Source organism: Microcaecilia unicolor, chromosome 11 (assembly GCF_901765095.1).
Source record: "Microcaecilia unicolor chromosome 11, aMicUni1.1, whole genome shotgun sequence".
Classification (NCBI taxonomy): Eukaryota; Metazoa; Chordata; class Amphibia; order Gymnophiona; family Siphonopidae; genus Microcaecilia; species Microcaecilia unicolor.
In genome coordinates this window covers 85394738-85418613 of record NC_044041.1, presented here as the reverse complement: position 1 = coordinate 85418613, position 23876 = coordinate 85394738, and the positions used below count along the sequence as shown (strand labels likewise).

At 44.9% G+C, this 23876-nt stretch overlaps 1 protein-coding gene across 2 annotated transcripts in view; it reads left to right on the top strand.

Moving 5' to 3' along the window:
• Positions 1-22946, top strand: part of DPP9 (dipeptidyl peptidase 9) — a 59528-nt gene extending 36582 nt beyond the window's left edge. For both annotated transcript variants that reach the window (XM_030220174.1, XM_030220173.1), the window contains exons 9-21: positions 1435-1496; positions 2060-2160; positions 9094-9271; positions 9383-9548; positions 9651-9730; positions 10438-10590; positions 11053-11188; positions 11753-11898; positions 12396-12542; positions 12694-12846; positions 13709-13851; positions 21081-21192; positions 21632-22946. In XM_030220174.1, the coding sequence (XP_030076034.1) occupies positions 1435-1496; positions 2060-2160; positions 9094-9271; positions 9383-9548; positions 9651-9730; positions 10438-10590; positions 11053-11188; positions 11753-11898; positions 12396-12542; positions 12694-12846; positions 13709-13851; positions 21081-21192; positions 21632-21724 (1670 nt within the window). In that variant the 3' untranslated portion in view covers positions 21725-22946. The remainder of the gene's footprint in view (positions 1-1434; positions 1497-2059; positions 2161-9093; positions 9272-9382; positions 9549-9650; positions 9731-10437; positions 10591-11052; positions 11189-11752; positions 11899-12395; positions 12543-12693; positions 12847-13708; positions 13852-21080; positions 21193-21631) is intronic.
• Positions 22947-23876: the final 930 nt, after the last annotated feature.

Sequence of the window (23876 nt, the reverse complement as noted above, 5' to 3'; positions counted from 1 at the left end):
TCCTATAACTTCTGTTAAACTAGTCAGTACCCAGTTCAGAAGTTAAAAGTTAAATCCAAACCAGGTGCTGCACAGCGACCATCTACCAACTGAAGATAGAAGAATATTGAATTGTCTGAGCTGCAGATGGTGCTATTAAGGCACAGCACATTTCTGTACTCTGTCTCCACCTGTTGGTAGATGGGCACAAACCCACATGTCCTGAACGTGTTTGGTGCCCATAGCAAGGATTTCTTTTTCTTTTCACAACACACAGCTACTGATAACAGCTCTGAGAAGGTGGTAATCTGATAAGAAATTCTGATTTTTGTGACCCAGCATATGCAGTTTGAGTCAGAAGACAGGGTAATTGGAATGTGAGATGGGCAAACATCTGGGGCATCAGGTAGGGCAGAGGATACCAAGACTCTAGGTCACTGTTGTCATGACAGCGATGGTAGGGACTCCTCAGAGCTGATGCAGCCTACTGGCTCTGTCATCTAAGCAAGACCCTGCTGTTTGTGACCACAGAGAGGACATCAGCTCTCACTCCTGTATACATCAGCTAGAGCATTGGAGGGGGACCTCTTCCCCCTTTTCCATCACCCCAACCCACTTTGTCCAGGATGTTGGTTGGTCCAACAGTGGGTCCAGCCAGAAGCCTGGTTATGCCAGTGACACTTTCTATAGAAACCAACGTTCTTTATGCTTTCACATCCCTCAAGTCTTTAGTCTCTCATTTATGTTATATTATTTCAGGTCATCTAGTTCGCCTCTACCTGAAAAGTTCAGGGTGGATTACAATTAAGAGAACCAGATCAGAAAATTTGGGAATTAGTATTACAAAAATATTAAGAGTCAAAACATATTAATTGCAATTAGAAGATGTAAGACCATACCTCTGAAAAAGAAAAGTTTTCAGAAATTTCCTAAATCTTACAAAATGCTGGCAAGACCTTAAAGATAAAGGTAAGGCGTTCCAACATGTAATAAGTTGGTACTGTAATGAAGTTGTAAACTGTTTGACTGATTTTAGCTTGAGAATATCTGGAAAACTTAACATAAACCGATTACGAGTAGCTTGCCGAGAAACAGCATCTTGTAGAGGTGTAATGCTAGATTTCTCATATGACTAAGAGAATCTCCATAGATAATTAAAAAAAACTGTGTTATTCAACTTAAACTGTATACAAGCTAGTATTGGTAGCCAGTGTAACTTCAAATATTAGCTTCTAACAGACTCATATTTTGATAGACCAAAAATGAATCTAACTGCGGTATTTTGCATTACCTGTAAACAATTAATTAATGCCTTAAAACAACAGATCAAGACTGAAATAATCGAACTGAGATAATACAAGAGATTGAACCAATATCCAGAAAGTTTCCCTTGTAAAGTATTATATTCTTAAGAATATAATAAGGTTTCATTCACTTTTTTTTTGTACTCTGCAGGTAGCAAGAATCCCAAGATTACTTTAAAATTGGCAGAACTTCAGAAGGATAGCCAGGGAATGGTGAGTGCGCAACCCTGTCGTGGGGCCTTGGGGAAGTGAGAGGCAGTGAGTCTAGAAAGGGTTTCATGTCCTAAACAGAAAAATGATTACAGTCAGGACTGAGGGCACAGTATGTCGCAGAATCAAAGATGCCTTCCAGTGAAAGTGGTGGGGAGAAAATAGTGTCTGAGCTTAATGCCAGTGATTAGTCAGTCTGCATTATTTATTCTTTCAATTTTACAAATGTTTGACCAAAAGATGGCTCCTGTGCAGACTGGATGGGCCAGGTAGTCTCACTATTATCCTTTTCTGTTTCTTTGTTGAATGAAGGAAGTTCAAACCCAGTGCTGGGGAGAGTGAGCTTTCTCTGTTTTGGTTTTGTTAATTGTGGACTTGAGTGAACACTTCTTCCTGAGTGCTAAGAAACTCCTAATCCTCATTGGATTAGGAGTTTCTTCAGAGCCAGAGGAAAGATCTTATTTTTTCTTCCTGTCTTTATGCCATTTCATGGTTGATATTTTGAGTGCTTGTGCAGCTTCTTGCCCTACACTTCCATTTGAATGTTGGTTCCTATTTTTGTGTAGATTGTGTATGCACAGGATAAGGAACTAGTCCTGCCCTTCACCACGCTTTTCCCCACCGTGGAGTATATTGCACGGGCTGGCTGGACACGGGATGGCAAATTGTAAGTGACTCTCTCCCTTCATCCATGTATGTGTTTGTGTGTGTGCTTGTAGGGGCCTCTCTGTGGTAATTGTCAGGACCTATTACTTTCTTCTCCTTATCAAGTCAGAAGGTGCCTTGAGAAGTAGCTCAGGTGGGGCAGGACCTTTAGTTGTTGTTCAAGGTGTTTGTGAATCATCCCATGCACTTGAAAGAAGTTCCATGCAAACTTCACTCCTGGTACCAGCTCTAGTCTCTTCCTTTTCATTCACCAGACCAGTCCAGACTGAATGGATTATGCCCCTCAGCCAGTAGATGGATACAGGAACTTAAGTACTGTAATCCCTGCCTTATAAAATTCACCATGTGGGCCCGGTTCTTCAGTATTCTCTCTCTCTCTAGCAGATGGTGAGGGGCATTCTGTGCAGCAGAGGACTGGTTTGATGGGGAGCTCCCTAGGTCCAGTTGGAGAACTGGTAACCCAGTTGAGCCTGGACAATTGGAAGGGGATCGAGGGTCCTATCAGGGACCGCTGCACTTTCAAGAGATAAATGGAGGAGTCCAGGTCACTCTCATACTGGGGTGGATCTCATGAGGATTGCTTCAGTCCCCTCCTCTACTTCCTTCTCTCGGTCTTTTTCTCTTCAGGGATAAATTGTTTAAAAAAGAAAAGACAAGTAAATTAAAATAATAGAAAGGATCTGTGGGGTGAATGGGCCTGTATAGATGTTTTAATGTGTATTGTGTTGGCGTTGTAAGTAACAAAATGTGTACTATTTAAATATTTTTACTACTGCAACTGTCCATTGCCTATGTCCAGCTTATTCTTGCTGTATACCACCTTAGGTGAATTTCTTCACAAAAATGGTGAATAAATCCTATTGTTAAATAAATACAGCAAGGATACACTTGAACCAGATTGGCAGCACTGTGATTTAGCTGAAGGAAGGAGCTCTAATGCTTTTCTTCTCTTCCCCTACTTCAGAGCAACACCACGCCAGGAGCTGCGCAAATAGGAGTCCCCTTAATCAGTGGTGACTTGATGGGGCTCGGGGCAGTGTGTTTGGAGTGGTTGTTTTTGCTGGGGCAGACACTTTGTGGGAGTAATGAGAAAGTGTTCCAAGGCCAATCTGTATTTGCCTCTCTTTCTGTGCACATTTGGATCAGGAGCAGCATGAAATGGGTAAGCCAAAGAAGCGCTTGGTGCTAGGTCTGGTGTATGTAGGAAGAGCCTGGAAAACAGAAGCTCAGTGAGGCACAGCACAACCATTTCTGTCCTGATGATGGTCTAATGGAATCAACTTTGGAGCATGCCAAATGCTGTTCCTAGTGAAGAGGCCACTGGAGCATTAAAGGACCTTGCAGCTGTTGCTGTGGAGAAGCTTCAGGATGGTTGTCTCAGGCTTCTACTGTGTTGGTGGCAAGATCTGAGGTGGTGGATGAACAAATTTTTATGGAGGCAACTAGTGCTTCAGTTTCCTCTCAGGGTCGCATATTCACTGACAAAAGCACGGGTGAGGTAGCCATTTTGTCTCCTCGGAACCTGGAAGTACAGCTCTCTGTCTCTGCTCCCCCACTGGTCTTGGAGAACATCATAGCTATGTGAGAAATCTCCCTGCAGGGTCCCCCAAGCAGGTCTTAAGAGTATTCTGCATTGCTGATGCAGTCCAGAGCCTTTTTCTCCTGAGTATGTATTGCTGCTGCAGTACAGTCTTTTTGTTGGCAGGCCCAGGGGTCCATTTTGGGCCAGGAGATCAGAGAGCAGCCTAGAGCTTTGGAGCAGTCTTCACACACAGAGAGGCTTACAAAGATTGGGAGGAGCAGTTGGTGACTTCTGGTGTTGGACCCAAATGTTGCACTGCAGCCATTTTTATTGGCAAGGGGGTTTCTGTGGCAAACTCTTCTTTGGGGAAAGTGGTGACCCCATAGTCGTCAATCTATTCTGCAATGAAGAGCTTTTCAGTTATGATAGCTCAGGCACTTGAATATCTCTGAGCCCCCAGTGCAGGAGACGGGTCATCGGGATATCCATTTTGGAGGGTATCCATAAACCTACCAAACACTTTTCACCAGGTGATACAGGCTCTCATCTCAGCAGAATGGGATATTCCGGAGGCCGGTCTCAAAGTTTGTAGGACCATGGGTAAGGTTTACCTATTGGTCTGGGGAAAAAATGAAAAACTGATGTGCTGAAAGTGGATGCCTTGGTCCATAGTCAGCAGAATTGGATGGGCCACTGGGGCCACGGCTTGATGAATATTTTGCCCAACACAGCATCAGCAACTTGAACATTTGGGAGCAGGACTGGATATTGGTTTGTTTAGCCCCTTCAACTAAAATGGTGTTCTGCCATGCCTGGCCTTGGTGACAGCAGTAACCAAAAAGATGACATAGTAACATAGTAGATGACGGCAGAAAAAGACCTGCACGGTCCATCCAGTCTGCCCAACAAGATAACTCATATGTGCTACTTTTTGTGTATACCCTATTTTGATTTGTACCTGTGCTCTTCAGGGCACAGACCGTATAAGTCTGCCCAGCACTATCCCCGCCTCCCAACCACCGGCTCTGCCACAGACCGTATAAGTCTGCCCAGCACTATCCCCGCCTCCCAACCACCGGCTCTGCCACAGACCGTATAAGTCTACCCAGCTCTATCCTCGCCTCCCAACCACCAGCCCCGCCTCCCAACCACCGGCTCTGGCACAGACCGTACAAGTCTGCCCAGCACTATCCCCGCCTCCCTACTACCAGCCCCGCCTCCCGATCTTGACTAAGCTCCTGAGGATCCATTCCTTTGGCACAGGATTCCTTTATGCTTATCCCACGCATGTTTGAATTCCGTTACTGTTTTCATTTCCACCACCTCCCGCGGGAGGGCATTCCAAGCATCCACAACTCTCTCCGTGAAAAAATACTTCCTGACATTTTTCTTGAGTCTGCCCCCCTTCAATCTCATTTCATGTCCTCTCGTTCTACCATCTTCCCATCTCCGGAAAAGGTTTGTTTGCAGATTAATACCTTTCAAATATTTGAACATCTGTATCATATCACCCCTGTTTCTCCTTTCTCTGACTATTCCCATGGAGGGTGGAATGGCCAATCTTTGCTGAATTAGACCTCGGAAGTGGCAGTGTTAGGACTCCAGACTGCTGTTTACAGTATTTACATGTCCAAGGCTTGCTTACACTAGGTTCAGCATGTGTACGAAGTCTTGGAAGCTGATGAGTGTGATCCAAAGGAAATTGTCTGCTTGGAGGCTGCCATGGCAGATATCTTGTATGACGTCGTTAGGACTTCGGCCAGGACCATGACAGTAGCTGTTTCTTCAAGGCACTGTTTTCTCTAAATTGAGCGGAGTTGTCCAACTGAATTGTTGCCAGTGGAGGGTGGTACTTCATTATTGTGTTTCAATTGCTAGGGACAGGCAGGTTCCCTGGAATTCTGTAGAGCTTGCCTGTCCTTCACTATTGAAAATGTGGTAGTGAAACAGCACTCCCGACTGGCAGGACTGTAGGTGGAGGACTCCCACTCAGCTTAGAGGAAACAGTGCCACAAGGTGCTTCTTGTGGCTCAAGAATTGAGTCACAGACATGGCCTCTAAAACCTGGGTTAGCAGGCTTCTCTTTCAAAAGGAAAGTTTCTCTTTGGAGAACATAGTAAAGCCTCAAATTTTAGTGAAAGACAAGCCAAGAGGTTCTGCTTGTTCACGCTCGAATAGGGCTAGATTCAGAAAGGATAAATGTTATTGTCCAGGCAAGGGAAGTTCCTCCCAGCACTTCAGTTTTTTTAATAATTCATCATCCCATTTGTTTTAATTGGAAAAAGAATTCCCATGGTCAAGAGACCACAGTAGCCTATAGAAGAACCCAAAGAGACTTTGGGGGTCCAAGCCTCAACAATGCGGCTAGAGGGTTGGTTGTAACTAGTGGGTTCTAGAAGTAGTGTAAAGAGGCATTCTGGCAAAATGGGCAGCGGTGATGGCCATACTGGAAATATTACAAGCCTTGGGAGCAGTGGTTCATGTGCTCAAAGAAGAGTGGAGAATGGGACATAACTTAATTTATTTTGTAGTCCCGAAGAAAGAAGATTAATTTTAGCCCATCCTAGATTGAAGGATGTGAATCTAGTCTTCCAAATTCCACTCTTTTGTATGGAGATGTTAATCGGTGATTTCAGTGTTGCACAAGGGGAGAGTTCCTCATGGGATTGAATTTCAGAGAGGCATACTTACATATACCAATTTGGAAACCATACCAAAACTTTTTAAGGTTTGCTGATGCTGGGTTGCCACTTCCAATTGCAAGTTCTGTCTTTTAGGCTAGCCATGAGTCCTCAGACGTCCTCTAGAGTTATGAATGGTGGGGGGGCTACTCCTCTTCAGAGAGGGAGTTCTAGTTTACCCCTATTTAGATCATTGGCTTATTAGGTCAAAGTTAGAGGTGGAGAGTCGTCAGGTTACTGTTTGGGTGATCAGATCTTGTAGTCTCTAAATTGGAGCTCACTCAATACTTAGACTATCCGAGAGCATGTTGCAAACCCCAGAAGTGAAAGTGTTCTGCCCAACCAGAGAACGCTAAAGCTCCAAGCTCGGATGTGGGCTCTTGCAGTGAGGAGTGTGCTACATACCTGGAATTATGTGCAGGTTTTCTGCTCAGTGGTGGCAATATTTAATTTGGTCCTATGGGCTAAGGTTAATACGTAACCGCTGCAGTTGCCGATGCTGGAGTTTCCATGTTTTGTCAGTTTGGGAGTTTCAGGTTGCTCAGGAACGATGGTCAGTGATTGAAGTGTCATAGACATTCAGTCGTTCACTGGGCTCTGCTGGCCTTCCTTTACTGTTCAAGGTAAAGCAGTCAGACTTTTTTTTCAGACAGTGACACAGCTATGAGGTATATCAACCAGCAGGAAGGGACAAAGAGTGGCGTACCCAAGGAGACCTTTCTATTGCTGAATTGGGACACGACATACATTAAGGCATTGTCTGCAGTTCACATTGCAGGAGCTGAGAATGTGTGGGAATACTACTTGAGCAGGCACTCCCTAGATGCAGGAGAATGGGAGTTGTCAAAGAAGGCCTTTGTCCTAATCCAAAACCGTTAGGGGACAATGGATTTGATGGCGATAAGTCACGATGCAAGCGTATCACTATTTTTCAGCCTGTGAAAAGAGTAGCAGGGTTGGATGACCACCTACAGCAGTGACCTTTGAAGGGATTCTTTTATGTATTTCCCCTGTGGCCCTGTCATGTCACAAAGGTTAGCATTGCATGAGGGATCAGTGGTACTGGTAGCTCTGGATTGGTCCAGATGTTGCTCGTCTGCAGGTGGGGGAGAATATGAGGCTTCTGCAAGAGAAGGATGGTCTTGTCCAAGGCCTAGTCCTAATGGATGATTCCTTTTGTCTTGCAGCAAGGCTGTTAAAAGGGCACTCCTAACACATAAAAGTTATGTAGATTTGGTTAGTACAACTCTCTTGTAAGCAAGGAACAGATCTACATCCTTAATCTATGCTAGGATCTGGAGAGTGTCTTGATGTGCAATGTGAGGTTTGTCCCCATTTTAAGTTTTGATTGCTTAGATTTTCTTGTTTAAGATGTCCTGAAGAATGACTTAGCATTAGTCTGGAGAGGGTCTTCTTAAAGGCTGCACCCAGATGATGTTTGTTCCTTAAAGGTGTCACATGTTTATGTCCACCAGTCTGTTCGGTGGTTTCTGCATAGAACCTAAATTTGGTACTTGTGCTCTTGAGTCTCTGCTCTTTGAACCTTTAAAAAAGGTGACCTTGAAAGATCTGATCCTAAAGGTGGTGGTCTTGGCTGCTATCTGTTGGGCAAGGCAGATTTTAGAATCCAAACCTTATCCTGCCCAGAACCCTTTTTGCATTTTGCTGAGGCAGGGGTTTCTGAGCAACCCCTCCTTTCTTCTGAAAGTGGTGCCGGTCCTCCATGTTAATCAGTAATATAGTAAATATGGTCCATCCAGTCTGCCCAACAAGGTGATGCTATTGCTGGCCTTTCAACAATAAGACTGTGGTGATGAGTTTGTATTTCCACCTTTCTGACATGCTTAGAGCATTGTTATGGTATCTGGAGGAAAGCAGTGAATCCTGCAGGTTGTACTACGTATTTGTACTGCTCAGAGGTATAAGAAAAGGTGAAGCCTCTACAAAGTCTACTATTGCATTTTCACTTAGAGGCAGTGGTTGTCAACATTTGCTTTGTTAAAGGAATACTGAAGAGTAGGTGGCTGCATGGTGCCTTTTATAGGGCAGGTTTACAGAAATTGTCTGTCTCCATCTGCTGGCTGATGAGGTGCCTAAAAGTAAAAACAAAAAAAGGTGGGAATATAAAAGCCAGGCTATCCAAAGATTGGAACCAAACTGAAATTAAAATAACCAGCGTTTAATAATTTTCAAACAAATATTAATAAAACAATTACACATAAATATTGTTTTATTAATATTTGTTTGAAAATTATTAAACGCTGGTTATTTTAATTTCAGTTTGGTTCCAATCTTTGGGTAGCCTGGCTTTTATATTCCCACCTTTTTTTGTTTTTTACTTTTACGCCTCGTGGGATCTATTGGGTTCTCCACTTTTGTGGATTCTCTCTTGAGGTGCCTAACCCATTTGTTCTGGACTGGTCTGTTTGGACTTGAGGAAAGAAAATTAGCAGGTAAGAGCACATTTTTCCTTTCTTCTGCACTTGTTTGGCATCTCTCCATTGTGATCCCCACCTATGTTGTAATCTTGGGAGCCCAAAATTGTAGTAATGAGGATACCAGAACTTGGGTGGGTTGAGTTTTTGTTGTATAGAGATTGAGTGTATATAACGTTGGGATCCCTCAACTGCTAATTGCAAATGACTGGTATGGTTCATGCCCATCTGAGATGACAGGATGTGATGCTGAGTGTGGTGCTGTTTCACTGTCTCTGCTGCTATCCTTTCCCTAGTGCTTGGGCCATGTTCCTTGATCGACCTCAGCAGCGGTTGCAGCTTGTTCTCCTCCCTCCGGCACTATTCATTCCAGTCCCTGATAGTGAGGAGCAGCGTTTGGAGTTTGCTAAAACTGTGCCAGAAGATGTTCAACCATACATCATATATGAAGAAGTCACTGATGTGTGGATAAATGTACGGAGGAAAGATTGTTTTGGGGGCACAGTATGATGTCATTGTCTTATCTCCTTCCTTAGCTTTCTCTCCTGTCCTATTGGTTCTGACTCTACTTATGTTTCCGTATAGATTCATGACATCTTTTATCCCTTTGTCCAACCTGAGGGAGAGGAGGAGGAGATTTGCTTCATCAAAGCCAATGAATGTAAAACTGGCTTTTGCCATCTTTACCTTGTCACAGCTGTCTTAAAGAAGGGCGGGTACGACTGGACACAGCCGCACCTTCCTGGGGAAGGTGAGACCTGCACTGCCATTAACATCATTGGTTCATTTAATTTCTCCTCCTCTAACTGGCTTCTTGCCCTGCTTTATTTCCGACTCTCCTCTTCCCTTCCAGACGATTTCAAATGTCCTATCGCAGAGGAGATTGCACTGACCAGCGGCGAATGGGAAGTTTTGGCTCGACACGGATCAAAGGTACCCACTATTCACTTCAGTGGGGTGCAATACTTTTCCTCAGCTCATAGGATCAGACTCGGCTGCTGACAAATACCAGAAAACTTCATTTGCATCCACTTGGGGTGTTTTTTTGTTTGTTTGTTTTATTTATTTATTTATTTATTTATTTTCTTTTGTGACCATTGAAAATTACAGCTCTGGTTTTCAAAGGAGGATGCGACACAATAAAATACCCAACACTGCCTTCTGAAAAGCAGGCAGCGGGAGAGAGACTTGAAGACTGGTGCAGAAAGCTACTGCCCCTTTTATTCTGTATTTAAATTTTTTTTTTATTTTTTTAGTTGGTAGAGCACACTGCATCAGGAAGTTATGTTTTCAAGTACACATATTAATTCATAAACAATCAATAAATATATTAAGTTAGTCGAATAAAAAAGTGTCACATTATATATTTGTTGAACTTTGTCCTTGCATTCAGGTATGAACTAACAAAGCACGTGATTAATGCAAAGGACTATAAATACAGGCGTTACTATTCACAGTATGTCCATGATAGGGAGTTTAAAGACTTGCAGTTTTAATTCTTAAGAAAAAAAAAAAAAGAAACCTAGAGGAGATTCAATGGCATGAAATGCAAACTTCAATGAGAATTGTGTGCACATGAAATTGTTGTCCTTGGCCCTGAATAGTAAACTGATGGATTTTTTTTTTTGTCTTTTTCAAAGATCTGGGTGAATGAGAAAACAAAGCTGGTGTATTTTCAGGGCACTAAGGATACACCATTGGAGCATCACCTTTATGTGACAAGTTATGAGTCTCCTGGGGAGACAGTGAGGCTCACCACGTCTGGATTTTCTCACAGCTGCTCTTTGAGCCAGGTCAGTGTGGATTTGTAGTAGGTAGCCTGTAAGCCTTCTGGTGCAGGGAACAAAGGGTTAGTTACTAATGCACATTATTTTTAGTGGGCCCTGTTTACTGAATAACATGCATTAAGTGCATAAACATAGCTTAGTAAATCTAGCTCTTTGTTTTTACCTATGGCAATGGAGAGTGAAGTGACGTGCCTGGGGTCACAGAGGAAATTCAGTTAGACAACCCAAGTAGTTGATGCATGTGTGCAGGCATGGTGGCAGTTCTAAAATTAGATGGGAGAGTATGGACCTGTGCCAATCTCACAAGGCTAAATGCAAGTCCGTGCCAAGAGTTGCACATCTTCCCTTGTATTGAATACACTTTGGGGCCATAGCGAGAGCAAGGTGAGCAGAACTTTCCACTCATCATTTGCTTTCTGTACATCATGCTAGAATCTGGTCTGGATTCACTTTGTCTTGTGTCCACAGAACTTCGATATGTTCATCAGTCACTACAGCAGTGTCAGTGCCCCTCCCTGCGTGCACGTCTACAGGTTGAGCGGTTCTGATGATGACCCACTGCACAAACAGCCGGAATTCTGGGCCAGTATGATGGAGGCAGCTGGTTAGTATTCTTGCTGGTGAGAGCAGGCAAAAACCTAGAGAGGAATGGGGGCAATGTGTAGTTCGCTACAAGCTGCTGTGTACAGTGAGGAATCCAGTGACACTAGCCAAATCTCCAAGCACAGCGTTTGAGGGGGTTCATGAAGTGGCTTGCTTTTTGCATTGGAACCGATAGTAATGAATTCCTGTTGGTTTATAATACCTGGATGCTTTCAGATGTGTCAATATGTTGTCCTATGCTGCAGCAGCTTCTGCCTTATTTCATACTCTTTCTGCATTTGGGCATCCTTTTGTCATAATGGAGGAAGCCCAGGTTTCACAGGAATGACACAGTACCTGTGAATTGTGTTGGTTGCTTCTGTTGTGTTTAGGTCCAGTTGCAGTCCTTATCCAGCAGATGGAACTGGTTCAAAGTTACCTTATCTCTTCTGTGTCCAAATGCTGCTTGGTTTTCTCCTGGTTCTCTATTGTCTGGCAATGGTGTCTTTAATATTTATGAGGTCAGACGGGGCCTAACACATTCTGCTTTAGGAGACCTCTCTTCTGATGCTCTCCTCGTTTCCAGGTTGTCCTCCCTACTACGTTCCCCCTGAAGTCTTTGATTTCCACACACAGTCTGATGTAAAGCTCTATGGAATGGTTTATAAACCCCACAACTTCCTTCCTGGTAGGAAGCATCCCACAGTGCTCTTCGTATATGGAGGACCCCAGGTAGGGGAGACATTTATAAGTTGATGCTTGCTCTTTTTGCCTTTCCATGCTCCATTCTTTGTGACCGTTGTTGCTCCCCCTTAATTTATTCTATAGCTTAAACAACAACTGTAAAGGGAGGTGGGAGGGACCATGTGGCTGATTTATCCTGCTGTCCGTAGAGAACCCCTTGTTTACAGATAAATAAGCTTTCTTATTCCACTCAATCCATTCACCATCCAGTACATGTCTTTGTTCTGTGGCCTTATCACTTGCCTCATAGATTCTTCCATTTCCTTGATTTCTTGCAGTTACATCTAGTGAACCTATGTGGCATAACTTATGTGAGTTCCTCATTAGACTGTATAGAGTCTGCTCAGAATGAGTGAAATTAATTAACCTACCTGAATATTCTGCTAATTTACCCAGGATAGCCTAGGATGAACCTATCCACACCATCACTTGTCTACCTATTGGTTCTACGGCAGAAATATTCCTGTTCCTCTTTTCCTTTTCAGGTCCAGCTAGTAAATAATTCCTTTAAGGGTATCAAGTATCTGAGGCTGAACACGTTGGCACATCTTGGCTATGCAGTGGTAGTGATAGATGGCAGGGGATCATGCCAGCGAGGACTTACATTTGAAGGCGCACTTAAAAACCAAATGGTAACATTGCTTGTTTTACTTCTTTCATTCCTTTCTCTAGTTATAATCTCATTCATTATGTTGATTTTAGAGAACTCTGCAGGTGATTGTATTATGTCCCTTCCCCACTAGACAGTGGATAATTGGTCATTATTTTGCTCATTCTATGCAGGGCCAGGTGGAAATTGAGGACCAGGTGGAAGGTTTACATTTTGTGGCACAGAAGTATGGGTTTGTAGACCTGAATCGTGTGGCGATACATGGCTGGTCGTATGGAGGCTTCCTCTCCCTCATGGGGCTCATTCACAAACCCAGTGTTTTCAAGGTAGGTGCCCATAAATCTCTTTGCCTTGCTGCCTAGAACTTCCACTGTAAGAACATGAGTAGCCATACTGGGTCAGAGTCTAGCCCAGTATCCTGTTTTCCAAACAGTGGCCAAGCCAGGTCACAAGTACTTGGCAGAAATCCAAATCGTGGCAACACTCCACTCTACAAATCCCAGGGCAAGCAGTTGCTTCCCATGTTTGCCTCAATAGCAGACTATGAGCTTTTCCTCCAGGAATGTGTCCAAACCTTTTTAAAACCCAGATATGCTAATTGCTGTTACCACATCGCCCAGCAAAGAGTTCCAGAGCTTAACTATTCGTTGAGTGAAAAAATATTTCCTCCTATTTGTTTTAAAAGTATTTCCATGTAACTTCCTCGAGTGTCCCCTAGTCTTTGTACTTTTGGAACGAGTAAAAAATTGATTTACTTCTACTCGTTCTACACCACTCAGGATTTTGTAGACCTCAATCATATCTCCCCTCATCCATCTCTTTTCCAAGCTGAAGAGCCCTAACCTCTTTAGCCTTTCCTCATACGAGCAATATATTGGACTATGATCTAGTCCAATGTATTGCTGTGTTGCCCTTGCTTGCTTACTTTTGATTGTGCCGTACCGGATTGTGGTGATCCGGGGCCACATCCAATGGATGCTCTACTTCATTCTGCCTTTGCAGCAACATAGTGTTCCACTGGCAAGGTAATCCAGGGTTCTGATGATTGAGCTGCATAGGCCTGGGTGAGGTGCTAGCTTCTGGACTTAGTTTTCCCCTTTTCCATCTTGATGTGCCTGCAATGTGGGGGAGGGAGTTGGACAGGGCATTGTTTAAAGTGGTAACGCAGTCTTTCCCTTTGATTGGCAGGTTGCTATTGCTGGTGCCCCTGTAACAGTGTGGATGGCCTACGACACTGGGTATACTGAACGGTACATGGATGTTCCAGAGAACAACCAGCAAGGCTACGAGGCTGGCTCAGTGGCACTGCATGTAGACAAACTGCCCAATGAGTGAGTGCAGGAGTAGTGGATATGTTTTTTTGACCATTAGGATTCAGCTTAACTTGCACCCATTGGGTGGGGGGGGCGGCATTTTCCAGTGCTGGCTAGCTCTCAGCTCTTGATGAGGGAGTTTGATGAGGAATGTTTGTGAGCGCCGAATTATGGTAGACTCTGTTGGTGCTTTTTAACATGTTCCATGTCTCAACAAGCTGGATTTTGGAATAGTCTCTGAGAATGCTAAGGTTTTTGTATGTCCTGAGATTGTATTAGCATGTTTTGTTAAGACCATCTGGAAGTGCTGCCCACGATGTACAGATGATATAGCATCAATGACACTTGCACTGTCTTTTTATTTTTTAACTCTAAATTTTTATTGAAAATAATAATACAGTGGACCAAAACGACAATTAGCCCATTAACACACAAGTTGTCCTCAGCGGCCCTCAATGGAGTCATCGCTTAATAACAGGAGAGAGAGTTTTTATTCCCCCTCATCACTTTCAAAACCTGTCTACTTGCAGTTCCTTCCTGACTACATGCACAGCACAGCTCTGCTTCCTTCCCAGTCAAATATATTCCATAGCTACATTAAGTACAGGAAGCACCAGCAAATCTGTCTCCACCGCAGAAAACACTGGAGAATAAGAGCAATTCTGGCTGTTAATATTACAGGACTTCTTATCCATTCGAGAAACACTGGATTTTATCACCATTCTTCTAATGACTGTATCCAATGCCCCCTAATTTAAATTTTTATTGAAAATAATAACAGTGGACCAAATCGACAATTAGCCCATTAACACACAAGTTGTCCTCAGCGGCCCTCAATGGAGTCATCGCTTACAACAGTCCATAACAGGCTCACATAACCCAATATTAATAACAAGGACAATACCCACAACCTGTGCTCCCCCCATCAACCCCTCCACATTATTACTAACATTCATATCCCCTAATGCCAAACATTCCAGTTTCCCCAACCCATCTCCCCTCCACCCCAGACCCTCCCCCCAGCTTCTCCTCCCCCCACCCCCTCGCCCCCCAAAGGTAAGTACCTATAATTTCTTTATCCCTGCTCTTAAACGAGCCCACCCCCCTCTGCATCTCAAAGATCCCACCCTTCTATACGCCGTCAGATATTCCATATGCATTAATTGTCCCAATTTGTCCTTCCACTCCTCCAGTGTAGGAGAATTCGGAGATTTCCACCTTAAGGCTATAAGACATTTGGCCGCCGCAAAACCCCATCGAGGCCATTTACTAACCCCAGGATTCCCTCTCATTGTACAAGCCCAAAAGGCATTTCCGGGGTCCACACACCAATAAAGTATTCGTCAACTTAACCAATCCTTTCACCACCCCTTGCCAAAAATCCACCACCCTAGTGCATGTCCACCAAATGTGAAGAAAGGAACCCTTATGTACCCCGCACCTCCAACATCTATCTGATGTATCTGGATACATTTTATGCAATCTTTCAGTCGTATAATACCATCTAGTGAGAACTTTATAAGCATTCTCTTGTATCAGGACTCACACTGATGCTTTATATACTTCGCCACAAATAACTTCCCATTCCTGTTCAGTAAATTTAAATCCCAAGTCCACTTCCCATGCCCCACCAAACTGCCTAGGATCACTGCCCCGAAAGAATCTATAACGAACAGATATAGATCTAGGGACCCATCTCAAAATTATCCACAAATTTTCTAAACATTCCCTCTCTTGAGGATTTGTCCCCCTCCATCCCATAGTCCCCACAAAATGCTGAACCTGGATATAAGCAAACCTATCACCTTCTGTCAAATCATATCTAGAACACAATGTCTCAAAACTCAACAATTGTCCACCCTGCAAAACATTACGAAAAGTTATCAATCCCTTCCACTCCCACCTCAGGGGCGCTAGTGTAGAAACCTCTCCCTCCTGACCCCACCTCCTCTTAACCTCCTTCCACACACCTATCAGATGCTTCACATATGGGTTACACAACCCTTCAAGTAACCTTCCCACTCCCTCTGTAGTCCACAAATAAGAGTTAAGCTCTCTACCAGGGGTGTAATACCTTTCTATTTGACTTCCAGGTTTTTTATTCTCACCCTCCCAATCCATAATCATCCGCACCTGCGCCGCATAATAATACCATTCAGTGTTAGGAACCGCCCTTCCTCCCCTCTCAGGCACCCCCCACAGCACCCTGCTTCCCAATCTAGGGTGCTTCCCGTTCCAAATAAACTGCGTTACCAATCTCTGAATCTGCTTAATAGTTCCTTGAGGAAGCTCCACTGGCAAGGCCTGAAACAGAAAAAGCAAGCATGGCAAAATATTCATCTTGATCACTGCCATGCGCCCCCACCAAGACAACCATAACCCTTTCCAACTGGACAACTCTGATCTGATTTGACCTGCTATCTTACCATAATTGATACTGCTCACCCTATTAAGATCACTCGGAATTTGAATCCCCAAATAACGGAATTTGCCTTTAGCCCATTTAAAGGGAAATCTCCCACCCAGCCTGAATGCCACCCCTGGAGGTAATGATACATCCAATATCTCACTTTTATCCATATTTACCTTAAAGCCCGCCCAATCCTCAAACTCATTCAAAATCTCCAGTATCTTGGGCAGCGTTTGTTCTGGATCAACCACGTACATTAACACATCATCAGCAAATAATGCTATTCTATGTTCCCTCCCCCCAACCCTAACTCCTCTCAAGTCTGGATGTTGGCGAATAACTTCTGCCAAGGGCTCCATATACATCGCAAACAGGAGAGGAGAAAGCGGGCAGCCCTGTCAGGTCCCTCTCACCACAGAAAAGAATTTCGTATATCCCCCGTTTATTCGAAGACAAGCCCTTGGATTCTCATATAAGGCTGTCAGCCACTTACAAGAATTTTCCCCCAAACCCATCCACTCCAACACTGCCCACAAAAATCCCCAACTAACCCTATCAAAAGCCTTTTCCGCATCAATGGCCAACAAAAGCATCTCCCTACCACCCCTCTGCGCTTCCCACATCAAATTCAAAGTGCGCCTAATATTATCCCCTACCTACCTCCCAGGTATAAATCCTGCCTGATCCGCATTCACCAGCTTGGGCAACTCTCTAGCCAGCCTATTAGCCAGTACCTTCCACATTCAATAACGAAATTGGCCTATACAATCCACAATTCCCTGGGTCTTTCCCTGGCTTAGGGATAACCACCACCCCTGCCTCAGACATAGATTTGGGAAACCCTCCCCCTTTAAGACTCCATTTCCCACCCTCATTAATAAATCACGCACTTCATCTACATAACATTTATAAAATTTCCCTGTATATCCATCTAACCCTGGAGCCTTCCCATTCGGCAACCTCTTGATCACACCCTGTACCTCTTGCAATCTAATAGGCTCCCTAATTCTAGCTTTCTCGACATCATCCAACTGCTGCAGAGGAATCCTGTCCAGATACTGGGCCCAACCCTCCTCCCTAACCCCCCCCCCCCCCTTCTGCTCTGTACAATTTTCCGTAATATTTCAAAAAACATTCCTCTATCTCATTTTACTAGACTTATTTGCAAATTCAAAAAATTCTTGCTTTAATTTAGATTTTTATTTTTTTTTATTTTTTGTTACATTTGTACCCCGCATTTTCCCACTCATGGCAGGCTCAATGCGGCTTACATGGGGCAATGGAGGGTAAAGTGACTTTCCCAGAGTCACAAGGAGCTGCCTGTGCCTGAAGTGGGAATCAAACTCAGTTCCTCAGTTCCCCAGGACCAAAGTCCACCACCCTAACCACTAGATCTCATGAACTCCACCTCCTCCATCTGCATTTGCATCAGTGCTCCCCTCACCTCCCTTAATTCTTTCCCGACTCGCTCACAAGAATTCCTCTTATGCAACTGTTCCAGATAGAGCAACCTCTGCCGCAGTTCCAAGGAACACTTTCCCCACTCCCGTTTCCTCCCAGCTCCCCATTTTATCAAAACCCCCCCATACCACCACCTTCAAAGCATCCCAGAGAGTTCCATCAGACACTTCCCCATTATCATTAAACCGCCTAAACTACTGAATAGTCTGTCTAACATCCTCCCTAATACCCTCGTCCCCCAATAGCGTTTCTCCAACGCCCCCTATAAACCTCCAATCCCAAACCCTGTAGTTTAACCCAGGTTGGCGCATGATCCGAAACACTAATTGTTTCTATTTCCGCCTTCACCATATGCCATGCATTGCAATGGATCCATAGCCCATCCAATCTTGAATAGGACTGTGCTTCATGGGAATAAAAAGTATAGTCTCGCTGGGTGCCATGTAACAATCTCCAGCAATCCAACACCTCAAACCATTTCATAAGTTGCAACAAGGCTTTTCTCCCATGCCCACTATGGTAACTTTCCCCTTTTGAATGATCCATCCTGGCATCAGGGCCCAAATTGAAATCCCCCCCCCCTCCCCGCTACTACATGACCCCCCACAAAACCCAACAGCTCCTCCTTTAGCTTCTGAAAAAATTTCGTCTGATAATCATTTGGAGCATAGATATTAATCAGCGTAAATTCCCTACCCTGTAACCAACCTTTAAGGGCCACACACTTCCCTTCCTTATCCCTAAACACCCGCTTAGTGACAAACCCACAGTTTTGCCTAATTAGAATAGCTATTCCCCCCACCTTTTTTGCCCCTTCCCCCTGATGTGTCACTACTTCTTGATATTGTCTACGGCGTAACATATGAGTATCCTGAGATCGCAGATGAGTTTCGTGCAGAAATGTAATCTCCCATTTCAATCTCTCCAATTCTTTAAACACTCTACTAAGCTTCCCATGGTTATTTAATCCATTCACATTCCATCTACCTACCACCAATGATATTCCCTTCTCCTTGCCCTCCTTCCCCCTCCCCCATCCCCCCTCCTGTTCCCCTCCCCCCCAATGAGTACCGGACCCACCTACCCGCAGACCTGCCTTTCTCAAGGAAATGGCTCGCAGACCCAGGGCCTAAAAACATCCCTTTTTAATGACCCACTCCCTATCTATTCACTTCCCCCCCCCTTCCCCCTTACTCCACCTACACTCCTTAAACTACCCCTTCTCTTCTGACCCCCCCCCTTCAAACCCCTCCCCAAAATCCCATCAGCCATTCCCTTTATACTACCCCAGTCCTCTTTTAGAGGATGCCATTCGTATGGTGTTCATCTCTGCTCCTCCGCCTTTCAAGAAATGGACTTCACAGTTGACTTTCCTCTTGCCCCTCCTTCTGCCATCTCGTGACCGGGATAGAATCTTTGACCCGCTCAGCCGTCTCCATCTGATTCGGAATTCTTTTGCACCCCAAGGTGCTCAAAGCCAACCACACCTCTGCTGGGGTCTTGATCTTGCGGGATTTACCCTCCACTGTGAGCCACATAGCAAAGGGAAACAGCCACCTATACCGTATCCCTTTAGCTCTCATAAAAACTGTAACTTCCCTAAAGGATCTGCGTTTCTGCAGAGTGCTCCAGGCCAAGTCTTGATACACCCCAATTTTACAGTTCTTTCACCTGATTTCTCCTTGTCTCGCCTTGGCCAAAATCTTCTCTTTTATAGGGAAATCTGCAAAACAAACCACAATATCCCTCGGAGCAAAGTCCTGCTGTGGTCCCGGCGTCCTGTGAGCTCGCTGTATTTGCAGATCAGACCGTCCACTCCTCCCATCTGGATATAAAATGAACTCACACAGCTCCTCTATCACTGCCGAACAATTGACAAAGAGATCAGGCTCCGGAATTCCCTTAAAACGTAGATTATTCCTTTGGGACCTGTTTTCCAGGTCTTCCAACTGCTCCTTGACACTTTGGAGATCTTCCTGTTCAGCTGTAAGCACTTGACGCACCAAACCCACTTCAGTCTTAAGGGTCTCTACTTCCTCCTTCACCTCACCAACCCGAGACCATAAATCTCTCAACTCAGCATGGATGTCTCTCATCGCCATATGAATATCCTTCTGAACTCCAGCGAAATCCTCCCTCAGATCCCGGAACCATGCTTGAACCGCTTTATGCACCGGCTCCCCCATCCCATAGTGTCTCTCCTCCAGCTGATCAGTCCTCACCGGTTCTTCTTACCCCACCATTTTATTTCTTCCAACTGCGTCCCGTGCCCTGCAGCTCCCTCTGAGCACTGACCCCCCAAGGGCACCAGATCCACACACCTGTCTGCATCCTTCTCCAAAGAATCTCCTTCGGCCCGCACCGCTGACTGAGTCTCTAGGTGTTCCGGGCCCCTCTGGTCACCCTGATCTTTGGGCTGCTCCCCTTGCCTTACAGCTCCTCCTGTCGTGCCCTCCTCTGGATCTCTTCCTGAATCACTCGGCTCTCCCCTCACCTTTGAAGATGTCGCCGATCTGCCTACACGGTGTCCTTGCCCCTGCTCTGCCGACTCGCCAAACGGCATCTCCGGGGTCTTCTCGTTGTCCACGGAGCACTTCTCCACTCCAGCCTCACCGGAGTGCTCCACGCATCGTTCGGCTTCCGGCGCCGCCATTTTAGCTGCGCACCGCTCCGACCTCACCATTGAAGACGCTGCCGTTCTACCTACGCGGTGTCCTTGTCCCTGCTCCTCTGCCAGCTCTCCAAACATCCTCCCTGGGGCCTCCTCATTATCCAAGGAGCACTTCTCCACTCCAGCCTCTCCCGACTGCTCCATGCTTTGTGCAGCTGCCAGCGCTGCCATTTTGGCTGAGCCCCTCTCCGAACCCACCGACATCGCCGCCGCTTTCACTCCAGGGGTCACAGAGAACTTGAATTTCTCTAACCCCTTCTTCAGGGGCATCCTTCCCAACTCTTCTTGTCCCTTTTTCCCCCCTCAGAACCACAGCGGGTGAGGGTTTAAAGCACTTTTATTAGCTTGCCCTGATGGAGCTTGTTTTTCAAGCTCCCGTCTCTCTGCATGACGTCACTTCCTCCCGCCCAATTGCGCTGTCTTAGCTAAACATCTTTTGGTCTTGCTTGGGTTAGTGGATGTTAAGTTACCACCAACTGCTTTGACTTGGTTCTCTTTGTGTTGCCAGATGATAGAACTAGGATCTCAATGGATTAATGCTGGTATGGGAGATGCCTGGTTAGGATCCATTCCTAGTAGGTGGTGCCAGTGTTTGAACAGTGATAGCAGTGGGTAGTGGTTCCTGTATAAAGATGGTTAAGTGTGGTCTCTTGGAAAAGTTAATTTGTACACCGTACTTTGTCTTCTCTCTCCTCTCACATGCAGGCCGAACCGCTTGCTCATCCTCCATGGATTCCTGGATGAAAATGTGCACTTTTTTCACACCAACTTCTTGGTCTCCCAATTGATCAGGGCTGGAAAACCTTATCAGCTGCAGGTAAGAGGCTCACCGGAAGAGAGAGGGCAGGTCTTGTAAGCTGATGGGTTTCGTATTAGAAAGGTTATTCAGTTTATTTTCCAGTTAAACTTCAAATTGTGGGTTCCGCTTGCTAATCTCATTTCACATTGTATTAAGAATCTCAGATTTTTTTTCAGTATCTTTGATTTCCAGACCAGTGAACCAGGAGAAGTTAATGGTTTATTTGAAGGGGGAGGAAGGTATATTGATAAATGCATATTAGATTTGCATGTGTTTGAGCCTAGGGTGGTTGTGCAGGGATTATAAATTAGGTTTCCTAGTCTATCTGTGAGATAGTAGCCAGCAATTAGATTGTGGAAAGGTCTCCCTTGGGTTCCCAGTAGTTCCCCCAATGGATGGAGATAAGAAATCACTGCCCTCCAAATAATGTTTCTCTTTTTATTCTTTTTCTCCACAGATTTACCCCAACGAGAGGCACAGTATTCGCTGCCCAGAGTCAGGCGAGCACTATGAAATAACGCTGCTGCACTTTCTACAAGAATACCTCTGAAATTATGAGCCTTGGTCAGCCTTTGGACACTGACAGTTCGCTGTTGAACCCTAACCCTATCCCTACCCCTCTTCACAGCTTTCTTATCCAGAACACAAACTGCAGTGTGCCCATTGCATCTCTTTCCTCTTCCTTGAAACTGTTTGAGACAAGTGTGGGGGCAAACCATTCCCCTTGTTTGGATCGTGGTGCTGTACTTTCTCCCACCTGGTTTGGGGTCTGGTGCCTCTCTTTTCCTGTGCTGGCAGTCAGACTGTTTGTGGCCTGCTTTATGCTGTTGCTGCTGGTGCTCCCTTCTGACTAGGAAATCTTGTAGGTTGCCTTACAACACACGCTGATATGTGAAGGTGGACCTGTACATGGCGTTCATCACACTTCTTCCTGCCATTACCAGAAAGCATTTGGGGGCCCTTGTTAAGGCATGTATAGACTGCACAGGTATTCAAGAAAGAAAAGTGGGAGGGCAGCAACTGGGCAGAATTATCCACCCCATCCCTTTCTCTCAGATTCCCATCTGCTGGTCTTGAGTCCACACAACAGCCAGGATGTTGTAAGTGGGGCCAGTCTAGGAGAGGGAGTAGAGGAAAAGCATGTGAAAGCAGGGGTTAGAGGTAGTGTTTAGATATGATCAGTGGTAGAAAGAGGAGCAAGATGTCCACACCCATTTCCTTCAGAGTCTAGTCTGCACTATGCCAGTGGAGTGCATGGTGATTTGAATTAAGTGGCTGCAGCAGTGTTACCCCAGTATCAGTTTCTGATGGCAAAGATTATTTTATGTTTTAAGGGATGGCTAATTTCATCTTCCCTTTCCACATGGCCTCAGTCCTAAGATGTACCTAGGCTTCAACATGGTTTACACATCCCCCCCTCCCCCCCGACTTAAGTAATACCTGTCTCAGTTCTCTGCGGGTCAGTGACTGCTACCCTTCCTTCTCCACAATCTCTGCTCTCTCCCTGCCCCCCCCCCCCCCCCCTCACATTCAAGTGTATTTACTCTTGTGTGGGAGGATGGGAGGCATGGAGAGCTCTGAGAATTTCACCTCAGAGACCCCTCTCCCCTCCGTCCCTTCCCCTGCAAGGGGTTAGTGGGGGCCACAACAAACCACATCCACTTGCCCAAGTATTTTAATTGCGTATTATGAAAAGAAAATATTTTTATGGATTCTTATTTTGTAATTATGAGTGTAAAATGTAGTAGCTCATTAAAGTATTGGAAACTGAATTTGCATCCGTTCAGAGACGGTTGTCCTCATTTTTAAAATGTGACTTGTAAAGATGGCTAATAATAATAATTATTATTATTTGTTTATTTTGCCAGTAGTCCCTCTTGTGTTTTTTTTTCTTCAGGCACATTCAGAAATAGTTACAGGATCCTGGTTTCATGAACTTTTCATACCCATCTGCCTGGGATCCCCCCTCCCCCCATCTTAGTAGACCCTTCTGTTCCCAGTCTGATCATTGCAACAAAGCTGGGAATCCTGCATCAGGATTCCTTCCAAAATCCTGTTCTGCAGACTCTAAATCCAGCTTCAGGCTGTGGACACTACATCTGCAGTATCCTCATCCATCCTGTGGTGCGAGGGAGCACAAGAAGTGTTACATCCATGTGTAAAATGTCTGGTACCTATGAGAGAGCAGCCCTGTACACCTGTGTGGGCTATAACCCATGTGTTCTCTCTGACTGTGGCCTAGAAACATCAGGAACTCCTTTCTGCACCCCAGTTTTGTATTACTTGGTTTATACACACCTGTTCTGCAGTGTAACCGCCCTGACATTTGGGTATATCTTTACCATCATAGGATACCTTATATAACACTGTATGGTGTGGTCATTTTCATGTCATGAAGCAGCAGCAAGCCAAACTAAGCCTGATTTTGCCCTATTGAGTCAGTGGAATTACACATCCCAATTTCTCCAAGTGAAGCAGGAATTGCAGATGAAACTAAACTGCTTTAGTCTGTCCCTTTATGCCATGAAGCTATCTGATCACCTTAGCTTATAACACTTTTAAAGGGGTAATTGTCAAAAGCATTTTCACAGGCAAACAGGACTTTAGGTAAATTGCCTGTCTGATGTGTAGGGCTTGTGTAACACATGTACTTTTGCATATTCAAGCCAATGCGATTATATTACCCCTAAAAGTTTGTGCTT